This window comes from Sceloporus occidentalis, unplaced genomic scaffold, assembly GCF_023333645.1.
Source record: "Sceloporus occidentalis isolate IW3139 unplaced genomic scaffold, rSceOcc1.0.p SCAF_93, whole genome shotgun sequence".
Taxonomy (NCBI): domain Eukaryota; kingdom Metazoa; phylum Chordata; class Lepidosauria; order Squamata; family Phrynosomatidae; genus Sceloporus; species Sceloporus occidentalis.
Window position 1 is genome coordinate 1166448 of NW_028317073.1, and position 14123 is coordinate 1180570.

At 37.9% G+C, this 14123-nt stretch overlaps 1 protein-coding gene across 3 annotated transcripts in view; it reads left to right on the top strand.

Annotated features, from left to right (window-relative positions):
- Positions 1-14123, top strand: part of LOC149284420 (potassium channel subfamily T member 2-like) — a 182700-nt gene that overhangs the window by 157603 nt on the left and 10974 nt on the right. For 2 of the 3 annotated variants that reach the window (XM_089496718.1, XM_089496719.1), the window contains 7 exons: positions 1542-1771; positions 2111-2327; positions 3372-3477; positions 3821-3993; positions 11673-11807; positions 12285-12396; positions 13649-13750. In XM_089496718.1, coding sequence (XP_089352844.1) covers positions 1542-1771; positions 2111-2327; positions 3372-3477; positions 3821-3993; positions 11673-11807; positions 12285-12396; positions 13649-13750 — 1075 coding nt within the window. Of the gene's footprint in view, positions 1-1541; positions 1772-2110; positions 2328-3371; positions 3478-3820; positions 3994-8780; positions 8853-11672; positions 11808-12284; positions 12397-13648; positions 13751-14123 lie in introns of all 3 variants that reach the window. The other variant, XM_089496717.1, reaches the window with a different exon arrangement.

The following is a 14123-nucleotide window of genomic DNA, read 5'->3' on the forward strand; positions in this document are numbered from 1 at the left end:
GTTGACCTCTCTGCTCCTGACCCGGATTGCCTGACCCTTCTATGCCTGATACCCGGTGCCGACCTTTGCTTGTCTTGTGACCTTGCTGACCTCTCTGCTCCTAACCCGGATTGCCTGACTCTTCTATACCTGATACCCGGTGCCGACCTCTGCTTGCCTTGTGACCTTGCTGACCTCTCTGCTCCTAACCCGGATTGCCTGACTCTTCTATACCTGATACCCGGTGCCGACCTCTGCTTGCATAGTGAACGCACTCCCCTGCATCCTGGTTTCCTCACCTGTACCATCGTAATAATATGCAAATTGCCGTAATCTAAACAGAGGCAGTTGACTTTGTGAAAGTTAATATTTGTGTCATTCTCAAAACTTTTGGCCACGACTGTAGTATAAAGCAACATAATTTTTACCAGGAATGGAAAAGAGGATCTAACTAGACCCATCTCTATCTTTTGGGACCCAAAACAGGTATGCTTTTTACAAAAGCAATAAGAAATGATCGCTCTGTCAGCTTCTGAACATTATCAGAGATCATACTTTTACAGTTTTTTTTTTTAAATATTGCAGTAAAGTTTTATGAACTTTTTATTTGATTGTATGATGGCTACATAACCTCTATCTCCGTTCATCACAGCAGGTGCTACACTAATGTGAACTGGCGGTGTGGTGTTACATTTTATTTATATTTTTCTAGTATTACTAATGTACATTACATGTAAGCAAAAAATTAAATAAAAACAATTAAGCTTTCTCCTCATGAGTTATCTTGGGGCAGGAAATTCAGCTGATTGTGTAACCCTGAGATCAAAGACACATCTAATATGTTGTGATTATGATATCTATAATGCAACTATTTAATGCACAAGCTGATTTTTGGGATTTCTGTAGACATTTATGTAAAAACAGGCCATTTTTCAGTATTTATTTCAGATGTCTGTTTATGCTGGTGCACCTTACCATTTCAATTTAGTAGCCGGTAGTCTGGCCCAAACCGGCATACCTGGGAACTTCTTGGCCCCGGCAACCCGGAGCCTTCCCTTGCGGGACACGGCCAGGACTGCACACTGACGTCAGTGGGCAGTACCGCTGACATTGGTGGGCGGTCCCGCTGACATTGGTGGGTGGTCCCGCTGATGTTTGTGAGCCGTTCCGCTGATGTCGGGGGAGTTCAGCGGGAAACAGCTCCATTTCAAGGAAAAGATGGGCGGGGAGCTGGACGTGTCAAGATCCCGCTCCCGTGACCTGGAGGATTCGGGAGGAGCAGCGCTCACCCGGCAATCTCCGGGTCAAACCTGGAGAGTTCCCAGGTATGCAAACCGGTGTGGGCTACTTACTTTTACTCTTGGTTGTGCGGCAATTACAGTTAATGAAATTGTGACTGCAGACATCCGTCTGCTGGGTAAGTGCAGAATGCAAATACATAATTTAGTGGGCACTGGCCTTAAAGTGCCCAAGCCATTTTTCTCCCCTTCAGGCCTATCTGTAGTCAAATCTACATACTTAAAAATGTATGCACAAAATCTTTTGTTATGCCTATCCCTTAGATTTGGTGTGTGCTTAACTGGCGTCCGGAGAGAAGATAATAAGAACATCTTGCTCAACCCAGGACCTAGATACATCATGAACACAACTGATACTTGTTTTTATATCCATGTCACCAAAGAAGAGAATTCAGCATTCAAACAGCAGGAACAGCTTGAAAAGTTACACAAACATAAATCCACCTATCATGGACCTTCCAGGTTACCTGTTCACAGTATCATTGCCAGTATGGGTGGGTATATGTATGTTGATTTTGTTAACAAATAGACCATTAGAAAAAAAAAGTTAAATGCCATGGATATCACATTCCTTTATAAAGAGTCAATACATAGGCCAGCATTCATGTGAAATCATACCTGGCAGCATACAATAGTACCTAGTGCTTCAACTGGTTATGACATACATTTTGAAGGAATCAATTGAATGGCAACAAAGTAAGGGACATTTGGTAGTATTTTTTCATGATAATGTTTGTACATTTTATTACATTTTTATAGTATACAAAATCTATTTTAGTGACATAATTCTGCTATTAATGTACTGAATAAATAACTATATTATTGTATTGCAGGTACTGTGGCCATAGATTTACAAGATACTAGCTGCCATTCTTCAAGTGGCCCAACCCTTACTCTTCCATCAGAAGGACCTCCATCAGGGAGGAGACCTAGTATTGGAACAGTGCTAGAACTAGCTGACAATGCATCTACACAGCCTTGTGATCTTCTAAGCGACCAGTCAGAAGATGAAACGAACCCTGATGATGATGAGTGTTCCGAGGGCAAAGAGTATGTATTGAGATTGTCTCAAGCACCTCATGCATTATTAAAATTCTTCTTCCTGTGCAGTATCTAAAACAGTTGTTATTAATCACATAAGTAATAAAATGCATTAATGTGTACACCTAAGCAATGTTGTTCTTTGAACAACATACAACCAGTAAAGCACTGTTAGGCAGAGGAAATGTTATTTTTATGTACACTCCTGCTCCTTCAAGTAAATATTTATACTAAAAAAACTTTAAAAAAAAATATCAGATAATCATTATGCAATTATTTAGATGATGTTATTGGCCACTTACTTATCCCACACGGTATTAAAAAACACGCCTATACCCAAAAAATAAACATTTACAAATCACAAGAATGGTTAGAAAGAAGATGTAAGACACAGACTTACTAAACCTAAAACAGAGAACATGTTCTGTCTGGTGTTCAAGTGCAAACACCTGTGTGGTCATAGCTCAAAGCTACATAAATCACATTTTTGTTCCTCTTCTGCCTCTGTTAACTCTGACAGTATTTTTCATAAAAACAACCAATGTAACCCAACAGGCTAGTCTATCACATTCAGTGGTGTACATTGTCACCTCTGTATTTAATTCTCCTACGGTATGCCAGGGTCTTTGCTTTCCAGTAGCACCCAATGATATTGAGAAATCTAATGCACATGGTCACTAAATCTTACTGTTAAAGGCTTGAGCTGATTGATAGAAAATTTAGTTTGTGTCATAGCTATGAAACAAATCTTTCATTTGAGATAGATTGGCCATCCTTTTATATGCCTTGACAATTGAGAGGTAAATTAAAATTCATATTGTGTGAAAGAAATTTGATTGGGCAGCTATTTTTTTCTAGTGACTAACATGCCTAAGATATAAGGTGACCTACTTAAGTCTATTCAAAGCTGTATGCCATGATTGATCACTAGCCAACCAACTTGAAAGATCACTGGCTGATGATACTTTTTCCTATTGTAGACATATTTTAGCTATACTACTAATACTATATATTATAATAATTATAATTAGTAACAATATTTTTCTCATATAGGTATGCTAAAGGATACCCACCAAATTCCCCATACATTGGAAGCTCTCCAACATTTTGTCACCTACTACAGGAAAAAGTGCAATTCTGCTGTCTACGACTAGACAAGGTAAGGAGGTACTTTGCTTACATTTAGTTTTTTTATTTTAACACAACAAGGAAATTAGCAAATTTTGCCCATATAGACTTAATAGAATTTGTCAGGAACCTTAAATTCACATTTAAAGATAAGTAAGAAACACATTTTAAAAAATATATATATATATAAAATATTATATATATATATATATATATAAATATAGCATAATATTATATTATTGGTATTGTATAGTTTTGGTGCAATATATCAATGTAAATTTGTATAAAGTATGTAATTCTGTAATTACAATTTTAGCAAGTTTATAAATTTAGATTGAATCACAATACAGTAAAATTTTTACCTGGGTTCTTAGGGATGCCAGCATAACTATTTTGAGGATGCAAAAGCTTATGGATTTAAGAATAAAATCATCATAGTTGCTGCAGAAACAGCAGGGAATGGATTATACAATTTTATTGTTCCGCTCAGAGCATACTACAGACCAAAAAAAGAACTTAACCCAATCATATTGTTACTGGATAACCCGTAAGTATAATTTTATTTTATAATAACCAGACAAGTAACATATTATAACATTTAGATGTTACAGATGTTACAGTTCTAAAGCTAATTGTAGATGAATCAGGTTTACCATATCAAATTAATTTTTTTTTTTAAAGAAAGTTAAAAGAAAAAGTTAAAAGGCTTCTCATTGGGTCCCCTCAACAACCACCATAGTCTGGAGAAAAAAATGTTAGTTTAAAGGGGAAAGTATTCTAACTATAGTAATCAAACTTTACTAAAACTACAAACATGAACCAGCCCCCAAAGGGAAAAATGTGTCAATACAGAAGACTCATAGGGTTAAATGTTATTGCTTTGACATTTTAGACCGTAAGAACAAAAAGAATATGGAATTCTCTGCCTAAGGATATTGTATTATCTAACTCTGTGGATATTTTTAAGAAAGGTCTGTATGCATTTCTGGTGAAGCATAACATAAAGGGCTACAAAAAGGACAGTTAAAAGGACAGTCATGTTAGCAAATTGATCCATTGTAATTTGAGGTTAGCCGTGGATCATGGAAAGAAATCTCTCCCCGAAAAAAAAATGGCCGGCAGCCAACTAAAACAGAGCTTAAGAAGCTATTAAGAATCGCTTCCTAAGCATAATCGGTGTTGCTGACATGCCTTGATACCGAGGTATTTCTGTTGATCTAAATATGTAATTAACCCCTTCAGTCCCCTATGGAAACGCATCCCAAGAATCCCCTATGGACATGTCAAACAGCCTGGACTCCCCCCTGACAGCAGAAGCCAGCACAAAAGCCGTAAAACTGTTAAATTTTTAAACGCCGATTGCGTGATCAGGCATTCCCTTCAGGGTCGCGTCACTGCTGTCGTCACCCGGAAGGTCATCGGAGATGAGGCACAGTCTGTGGGGACTTGCATAGAGATCACAGTGTGATCGGTCCAGGGAGGAGAGTGAGAAGCCATGAAAAATGAAACGGAGAAAAAAAATGGTTAGTGATTTAATTTTATTTTTTTTAAATCACTAAAATAATACAATAAATAATAATAAAAAAAACAATAAAGTGAGCTAAGTGATATCATTGTGACATCACTGGCATTAATAACATGTTCAAAAGGTCCCTAAGAGGACCTCTAACCATTTAAAAAAAAATTAAATATATATATATAAAAATACAAAAAAAAAAAAAAAAAAATACAAACAAAAATATAAAAAATAATAATAAAAAAATAAAAAAAACCTCACATCCCATTGCCCTAACACAACATCTACCCGGTGTAACCCTCCTGCCCCCGTTCACAACCCCCAAACCCGTTAAGCCATAAGCATAAAAATTATACGAAGAATGTACACCTTATAGTATGTTCCCTATAAGTGTTGGGAAAGTATGGAAAATCTATATAAATTAGGTATTTCTGAAATCAGGACACCTGAACTGATAAATTTGGAGGGGATTTTTGCCATCGTGAGGTAGAAGGCAAAAAAAAAAAAAGGGAGGATGACAAAGTGTATGTGTGCGTTTATGAGTGTAGGACAGTGGGCAGTAGGGCCAAACAAAGCACAACAGAAGAAGTGCCGGTCATGGCCCGTGGGTATGTGGAAGAAGTAGGTAGAAGAACCCCAACCAAACCCGTAAGTAATGCAATGGGAAAAGTGCGGTATCTCGAAGCACCCCAGTGGGAGTGTGAAGTATCCCAAGATGACAGGTGTAGGAATGTACACAGGACAACACCAAGCTGGCACCATAACCGGCATAGCAGATAAAATGTATAGTGCGACATTGTCACTCAGCCCAGAGGGTGCCGCAATATCAAACTAGAAAGACTAGTTTAGTGGTGGAGACAGGGAAAACGAAAGTAAAAAAAAAAAAAGGGGGGAGACAAAAAACCGCCCAACCCACCTCGCCATCCCGGACTTCCCCACAGCAAATGTGTACGCAGCAGGTACTAGAGAGTGTGTAGTGCAAAGTGCTCTAGAGGGGGCCGTGACAATGAGCCAAAATGGCAAGAGCCGTGGTGCGCGTAAGGCGAATTAAGGTAGAGAACAGGAGGCCGCATAAGGGACATGGCATAAAGTGCAACACCGCCACGCAGCCCACAGCGGGTCTCGGTGAGGGGGAAACTAGTAATGCACACATGTTAACATAAAACTCCATGGCGCCTGACGGGGGCAGGACCGCGGCAGCCCGTAGGTTAACCCCCTCGTCGCCACCGCAGGTCAAGGGGGACAACCATGCCCGGCATAGCACATGTATAAAGAACTGTAATCAGAACACAAAAACTGCAAGGCCCAAAAACAATGAACGGGGCCAAAGTCACTGTCTCAGGGGTTTACTCACGGCACAGGGCAGCTGTTACTCCTCGCGCACGAAGGCTCTCGGAGGGGTTCCAGTCCCCGGAGGAACAGAGGACAGGTCTCGTTGTCCTGGTGGGCCACGAATTCTGGAGGCCTCACGGCGCCGTCGACGGGGCAGACGGTCCGCGGGACACCCAGGTAAGTGCAAGTCCGGTAACCCCCAATCGTCGACATGAAGATCTTCTAAGCCAATCTCCTCCAAGAACTCGGGGAGCTCATGGTGGTAACGTAGCATCGCAACTCCGTTGTTGGTCCGGACATTCAGGCTGAAAGGGTAGTCCCAGCTGTAACGTAGCCCGCGTCGTTGGAGTTCACTCGTTAGCGGGCGAAGTATACGTCGAGTGCGCAGGGTCAGGTCGGAGAGATCGTGGAAGAAGGATACGGTATGGCCCTCGAACTGCCAGGTGCCCACCTCCCGCGCCTTCCGCATGATGGCTTCCTTCAGCCTATAGTCCACCATGTGGCAAATAACATCCCGCGGTGGGGCGCAAAGTCCTGTGAGCCCTATCCATGGGGATTGCGGTGTCGTGGGGCCGATTGAGCAGCGAGTTGAATAGAGTAGTGAGCACATGGAACACATCGTCCTCCACCTGGGGGCCTACCTCAGAGAGGCCGCGTATTCTGATGTTGTGTCGCCTACCCCTGTTATCCAAGTCCTCCAAACGTCTCCGATAGTCCGCCAGATAAAGGGTGTGTTGCGTCGATATCCTCGCCACAGACAGGCGGGTGGTCTCACGTTCCTGGGAGTCGATCCTCTTCTGGAGGCCTAGTAGGTCGGCCTTCAGCGATGCCACCTCCTCCTTCACTGTGAGCTTAAGCTCCGTTATTAGCTTGGCAAAATCAGCCTTCCAGGGGGCCGAGGAAAATAGATGAAGAATCGTCTCCTGACCCATAAGGTCCGCTGGAGTGTCGTCACCACCGCTCTGCCTGTTGTCCTCCGTGCCTGCTGTGCTTTCAGGGGACGGTGCTTCAAGGCTTTCAGGAGGCCACGGGGCGAGATCGCGTGGCGTTTGAAAATATTCCCGTAACGAGGCAGAAGTCTATTTGTTCTTACCCCGTGGGGTCTCTGCATCTTCCGGCATCTTTTTATTGCGTCCCATATTGCGGGATGGCTATAGATAGCTAGGACAGGTCAGGGCCGCGGCAGAGCTCTCCACTTAGGCGGCCATCTTCTCCGGCGGCTGGCCACGCCCCCCCGGAGGTTAATATATATGTGTTATATTGTAATATTGATATAATGTTTACTTTGTTTTTTTCTATTTTCTGGTATTACTTTTATTATGCTCTTTTTATTTTCTTTAATAGAAATGTCTTTATCGGTTCCTTATAGACAGTACCTTAATGATTGTTTGTAATTGTTTTACTCTTTTTATCAATATTTTTTTTTGTTTTTGGGGAGATTAATGCATTCTACTACAGAGTGATAGGAATACCTGCTCATATGATTGAGCATTCAATGACATTATACTAGCTTTAGTGTTAAGCTCTGTTACACTGGAGCTGTCAGTAAACAGCCATCAAAGGTACTTTTATAATATAATATGCATAGGATTTACTATGCCATCCTTTTGTGTTCTGGTCATTTTTTTAACAATGCACTAAGAATTTAAATCAGTGAGACTTTGAAATTATTTGCAGGTGTTAGGTTCCTTGAAAACCCTGTGAATACCAAAAATTGTCAGTACAGAACCATTGATCCTATGGGAAAAAGGGGGTTAGGTTCCTGCGGGACCCTGTTCATTATACACTTTTACTACCGATCACTATAAATTCATCAATTCATGTACCCTTCTTGTAAAAAAATTGCTTATTTATTATAGGTTTCTTTGTAATATTTTAGCATACATAATCCTTCAGTGTAACATCATTCATTCATTCATTCTCTTACACTGTTACTACTCATTCATCCATACTGTATACAGTACTTTATCACTGAAGGCAATTATTATATGACATCATATTTATTAAGTGCAGTTCTTTGGTAAAGTTCCAAATATGGAACAATTAGCTGATTCCCATGTTTAAATGTCATCCTAGACTTTTTTTTGTATAAACGTCGCCCATTGGGAGTTAAATATAAAGTATTCCCAGTGTAGAAAAAATGATAGCTAACACCAACACTATCCTGACTGCATGATAACTGAATTATAGAGTATATTGCCCTTATTGTAAAATACATATTTTGTAATTTTGTACTTAATATGATTACTTTGTGGTCCTCAGTGGCTATTCCTCCTTGATTCGTGAATTGGTGGCTAAACTGGTGGCTAAATTGAGATATTTTGCTTTGTACTGTGTTTACAGGAAATGGTCCAACATATGCAGGAAACTTCTAAGCTTTAGCCTTCACTGATCATACATCTAGGAAAATGTAGAAAAAAAAAGTGAAATAATGTGTAACGTAAACATGTGATTTATTTCTTATAATCCTTACACTTAATCCTTAGGCCAGATATGCATTTTCTGGATGCAATATGTTGGTTTCCAATGGTCTACTACATGGTGGGCTGTATTGACAAGTAGGTAAAATCACCCCTAGTACTATATGTGGTGATTTTATACGTGGTCTGTGTATATGTCATGGTCTGTGTCAGAAACAAAGCTGTACCTCCTGGGTTATATTCTCAGCCAGAAAACGGAAAGCACAGGCTCCATCCAAAAAAATAGTTTCCAGATGGGTGCTCAGACATCAACATATTGGCGAAATCCTGACTCCAAATGCTTGGAACAATCCAAAAAATTTGTGACACTCCTAAATTTATCAGAACCTGGTAAAAAAAAATTAAGGCAGCACAAGGTGCGGAATGTGTTAAGCATTAGGCTATTGAGGATCTCATGTTGGTAGAGCCCTCATGATATGTGAATGTTTTTTTATATAATCCAGTAACGGAAATATATTTTTACCAGCCATCTTTGAAGTTTTGATTAACAGTTTACTGTTCCACTCTCAAGTTTATTTCTATGTCATTGCGAATATTGCAATTACTTCGGAAAATACTAATAATTGACTGTTACCATTAAACATAGGGACATTTCTGACACTGAACATGACAAGTGTGGTCCCTGTTTAATTGTAGTGCATGGTCTATATTCATAGTGTTCGCACACTTTTTGATTTAGATTTTCATTTAGATCTTGAGAAAATTATTACAATATACATTATATATGTGTTTAAGGGGGAGTGAGGAGGAAGGAAGACATGGATTGTCATGTAAATGAGCATGTGGCTTTAAGTTATCATATGGAAAAGTAGGAGATGCAGGCTTTATCAAGGTTGCAAATGGTTGGGGCGCAGGTACATGTAAGGGAAGAAAATAAATATATAGTGTGAAAAGTATAAATACTGGAAAATGAGTATTATTGTGGTTACACTCACAAACGGATAAGATGCTTCAGGCCCTTCAAATAGTGTTGAAAAAGAATCTTTAATATATCTTCATACAGAATCTAAAAGATAAAACTGAACATGGTGCAGTATCCTCAATAAAACAATTATTGCTATTCAGAATGCACTCACAGTTCGTCCATGCACTGAGTGCATATAAAAGCGATGGATTAAAAGTCCGCCGAAAAAATCAATCAAAGGGGGGGGGGGTCAAGTGTGAAGATTCTGTATGAAGATATATTAAAGATTCTTTTATCTATTTGAAGGGCCTGAAGCATCTTATACGTTTGTGAGTGTAACCACAATTATACTCATTTTCCAGTATTTATACTTTTCACACTATATATTTATTTTCTTCCCTTACATGTACCTGTGCCCCAACCATTTGCATATCTGTACATTTTCACCCTGAGGAAGAGTGCCTTTTGGGCTGCTGCGGTCATTTGGGAAGTATATCACATTTTTCTTTTTCACTTCTATACATCATACTTATAAACACGAGAACTAAGCATATTGCATTTTGTCTATTTTATCAAGGTTGCTCACCCTTTATGACCCTTGATAAAGCCTTTATCGGCGAAACGTGGAACACATTGTTGGACCGTTGTTGTCTGCCCTTCTGTCTATTTTTTGCTGATGTGTCTTTATTATGGTATTCTTTTTGATTTTTGTGGCATGAGTTTAATTGCTGATTGGCTCCCACTTGTACTATTGTCTTTTTGTAAATTGTGCTCATATAAATTATTTTTTTTTTCTTAATCATACAGTGGGTTATGTGTTCTTTTTGTGGCATGTGCATCTCCTACTTTTCTATATTCAGTGTGTAGCCCATTGGGACAGGCTTGTAGCTTTTGCACTGTCTTTTTGATTTTTGTATGCTTACATTATTTTCTTTTATGTAATTTAGAGTGCTGCCTTTTGCCATATTGCTTTGTTATCATAGTCACCTTTATTCAAATGGTTATATGGATTGCAAAAATTAGGGGCATCCTAATGGTCATTTTGAAGTTTGAAGATAGCATAATGATATTATATTATGTGAATATCGCAAAACACAATTTCATTAGTATAAATATGTTCATTGAATGCACCAATGGAATTCATGGCTCAAATATCAAGTCCTTTAATGTGTTATAACAAAATAGGTTAAGCTTTTACAGTAGTTATTATTTAAGAGTAAAGACAATTCTGAGACAATTCTGAATACAGCCTATTCAACAAGGTACAAGATAGTGTTTTTTATATCAGGGTGTTTACTAAGGTTCCTTAATGGGCCATTCTTATAGGGAATCACAAAGAAATTGAATTCTAAGCTTCCTTCTAGTTTAAAAAAAAATCATAGCAATTTAGGCACTGTAAGCATAAAGGGACCAGAATTGAGCCTTCTTATGAAACAATAAGGACTACGTCTCCTAATGGAACCCCCAAATTGTGTCTAGTGTATTACAAGTTAATGAAGAAAACATATTATTAGAGGATTAAGGCTGTATAGTAAATACATAAAAATATATATATATATATATATTTATAGGATAAGTACCACCTTCAATGTTCTAAATCAACCATTGGAGGGACATTGAGAATAGACATTATCAGAGATCCCACAAATTTCTTACCTAAGGCATTCTCTAGGTTAACGGACCCTGAAATGGTTGGATTCTCATCCTGTGGTTATACTGGATTTTCCCAATAGGTTATTCACACAAGGCTTTTTTTTGTATTACATTTAATATTTGTGGTGTGCTCTTGAATTTATAGTGAAGATTATAGTATTTCAATATGATTATGTATAGAGGCTCCCTTTTCAAGCAATGGTTGGTAATATTGATTTAGCTGAAGTTCACAAGGAAATAAATCAAATAAATATAAAATAGTAGGTATTGCATGTAATTCAAATATTTACTGTATACGCATTTAATACATTTAAAACATAATACATCTTGCTTTCCAAAAGCCTAGATGATTTGCTGAAATGTGGAGTAACATTTGCAGCCAACATGGTCGTTGTAGACAAGGAAAGCACAATGAGCGCGGAGGAAGACTATATGGCCGATGCCAAGACAATAGTCAATGTCCAGACTCTTTTCAGGTAGGCACACCTTACCATGCCTTTTGGCACCTGGTAACTATTAACACTCCCTTTGGTATTAGATTTGATTTGTTTTCTTTCAATTATGCTTTAGAGATATAATTCATTCCACCCAATGTAAAAACTGGGATCACACATCACACACAAAAAGCAGTATAGTAGCCTGCAAACAGAAATACTCTGGGGAAAATTTATTTCTTGCAGTGATCCATTTTGCATATTTTTTGTACTGCAATGGTGCTTACAATTGTTTTTACAGGATAGGTCAATGGGATGCATTACTTTTCCTGACACAGAGCAGTCCCTCTCTCTCTGTACACCCCTTCCTAGTAAATATATCACTAGGGAGCATGCTATACATCTAATGGTTTCTTATCCTTACAGTTTACCCAAATATCTTCAGTAGCTGCCTGAAAGTAAATGATTTATATACAATAATCTCTGTATGATTTTCCCCAACTCTGTTTTCTTAATTAGGCTATTTTCAAGCCTTAGCATCATTACTGAACTGACCCATCCTGCCAACATGAGATTCATGCAATTCAGGGCTAAAGACTGTTATTCGCTTGCTCTGTCCAAACTGGAGAAGGTAAGGCAAATCTATGTGAATAATGCTTTTGCTATGAACAACTTTGTAATATATTTAGCTTTTTATATTATATTATTAAGTACAAATTTGCAAAGGAGCTAAATTCACAAAGCTGAACCCAATATAATTTGAGTGTGTGAATACAGTGGATGATACAGTCATTTTCTGTGTCAAGACTGTTGTAAGAACAATGGTGGTAATGTATACTTAAAAAAAGAAAAAGTAACCAACATAGTCATGCAGGTATTATTAAAATGTAGCATTTTGTACAGAAACCTATACCTTAATATATGTGGTTGATTTTTGCATGCCATGTTATTTTAATGCATTCTTTTGTTTTTAACATGAGACTTGTAAGATATACTTAGATGGTTGTTTGTTATGGGTGTCACAAGGCCAAAGGAGAAGGACAAAACCAGAGTTCTGCCTTTACTCCTTGTGCTCCTCCCTTCATCAGCAATATTATGTTTCCTCACAAATATAACTCAATTTCAGTTTATGGCAGAATGGTTAAAGTACTTAAAAAAATGTAATTTGATTTTTTTTCATTGAATCAGTTTAACTGTGCATGTCTTAATCATAAAGTCTCTTTAACAGTGTTAAGGACTGTTATGACTGTTCTTTCCACAGAAATATGTGACATTTAACACTCCAACTTGTAAATATTTTTATTGTTAAGACATGTTATCAGAAGCTGATGATTTCCAATGTTAGTTTGTATCTACCTTAGTGCAATTAAACAGGTCTGTTTGCATGTTATGTTTGTCCTTTTAATTATTACTCCATCTGTTTCATGAAATACTGTAGGGTAAGTAGCCTGGAGAGTTTAACATTTATTTCTTTATGTGCACCTTGACTTTTTAATATATATATATATATATATATATATATATATATATATATATATATATATATATATATATATATATATATATATATATATATATGTTTTCTGGTAACACTGGTGCCAACATTAAATCAAGTCACTAAATTTCAGAAAGTATCTTTAGACCAGCTGGGAAGCAGAAAGATTGTGCCTCTGATGAAGCAGGTCTTGCTTCTTCAACTCCTTTGATTTCCCATGGCCTTTTCCTTTTACTAAGTAGTTGAGTGCCAGAAAAATGTATTGGAATGAAGAAATCCTATTTTGAAGCTAATCTCATTTGGTCCGTAGAGTTTACATCAAAAGACACTATTTGAATATACTAGATTTTAAGAATAGAAGGTGTTTTTGTTATTTTTTCTATTTCAGAAAGAACGAGAAAGGGGTTCTAACCTGGCATTCATGTTCCGCTTGCCTTTTGCTGCTGGGAGAGTATTTAGCATCAGTATGTTAGATACACTCTTATACCAGGTAAGTTAAGCAGAATGAGAGGTGTGATAGAGACCTTGAAGGTAGGGGGGCATATGGTTTCTTTATAGAATGCAAATTGTTTGTGTTGAGAGCATAGCGTTAAGCTTCTCTAAAATTATATATAAGGATGATTCTGACAAAATGAAGTAAGTTCAAGAGAAAAAGGTATAACAAAGCTCAAATGCTGCTTATAGTACATATACTCCATATGATTATTTATGGAGTGCTAACCCATTCCACAGTGCTCAAAATGGTTTTCTTTTTAACTTTTTTTTTTATATACAGAAACATGCTATTTAAGAACACATATCTTTCCTGGTGTTCTTGCTTATCTACACAACACATTATCATTACATTTTGTTTTACCTTAAGT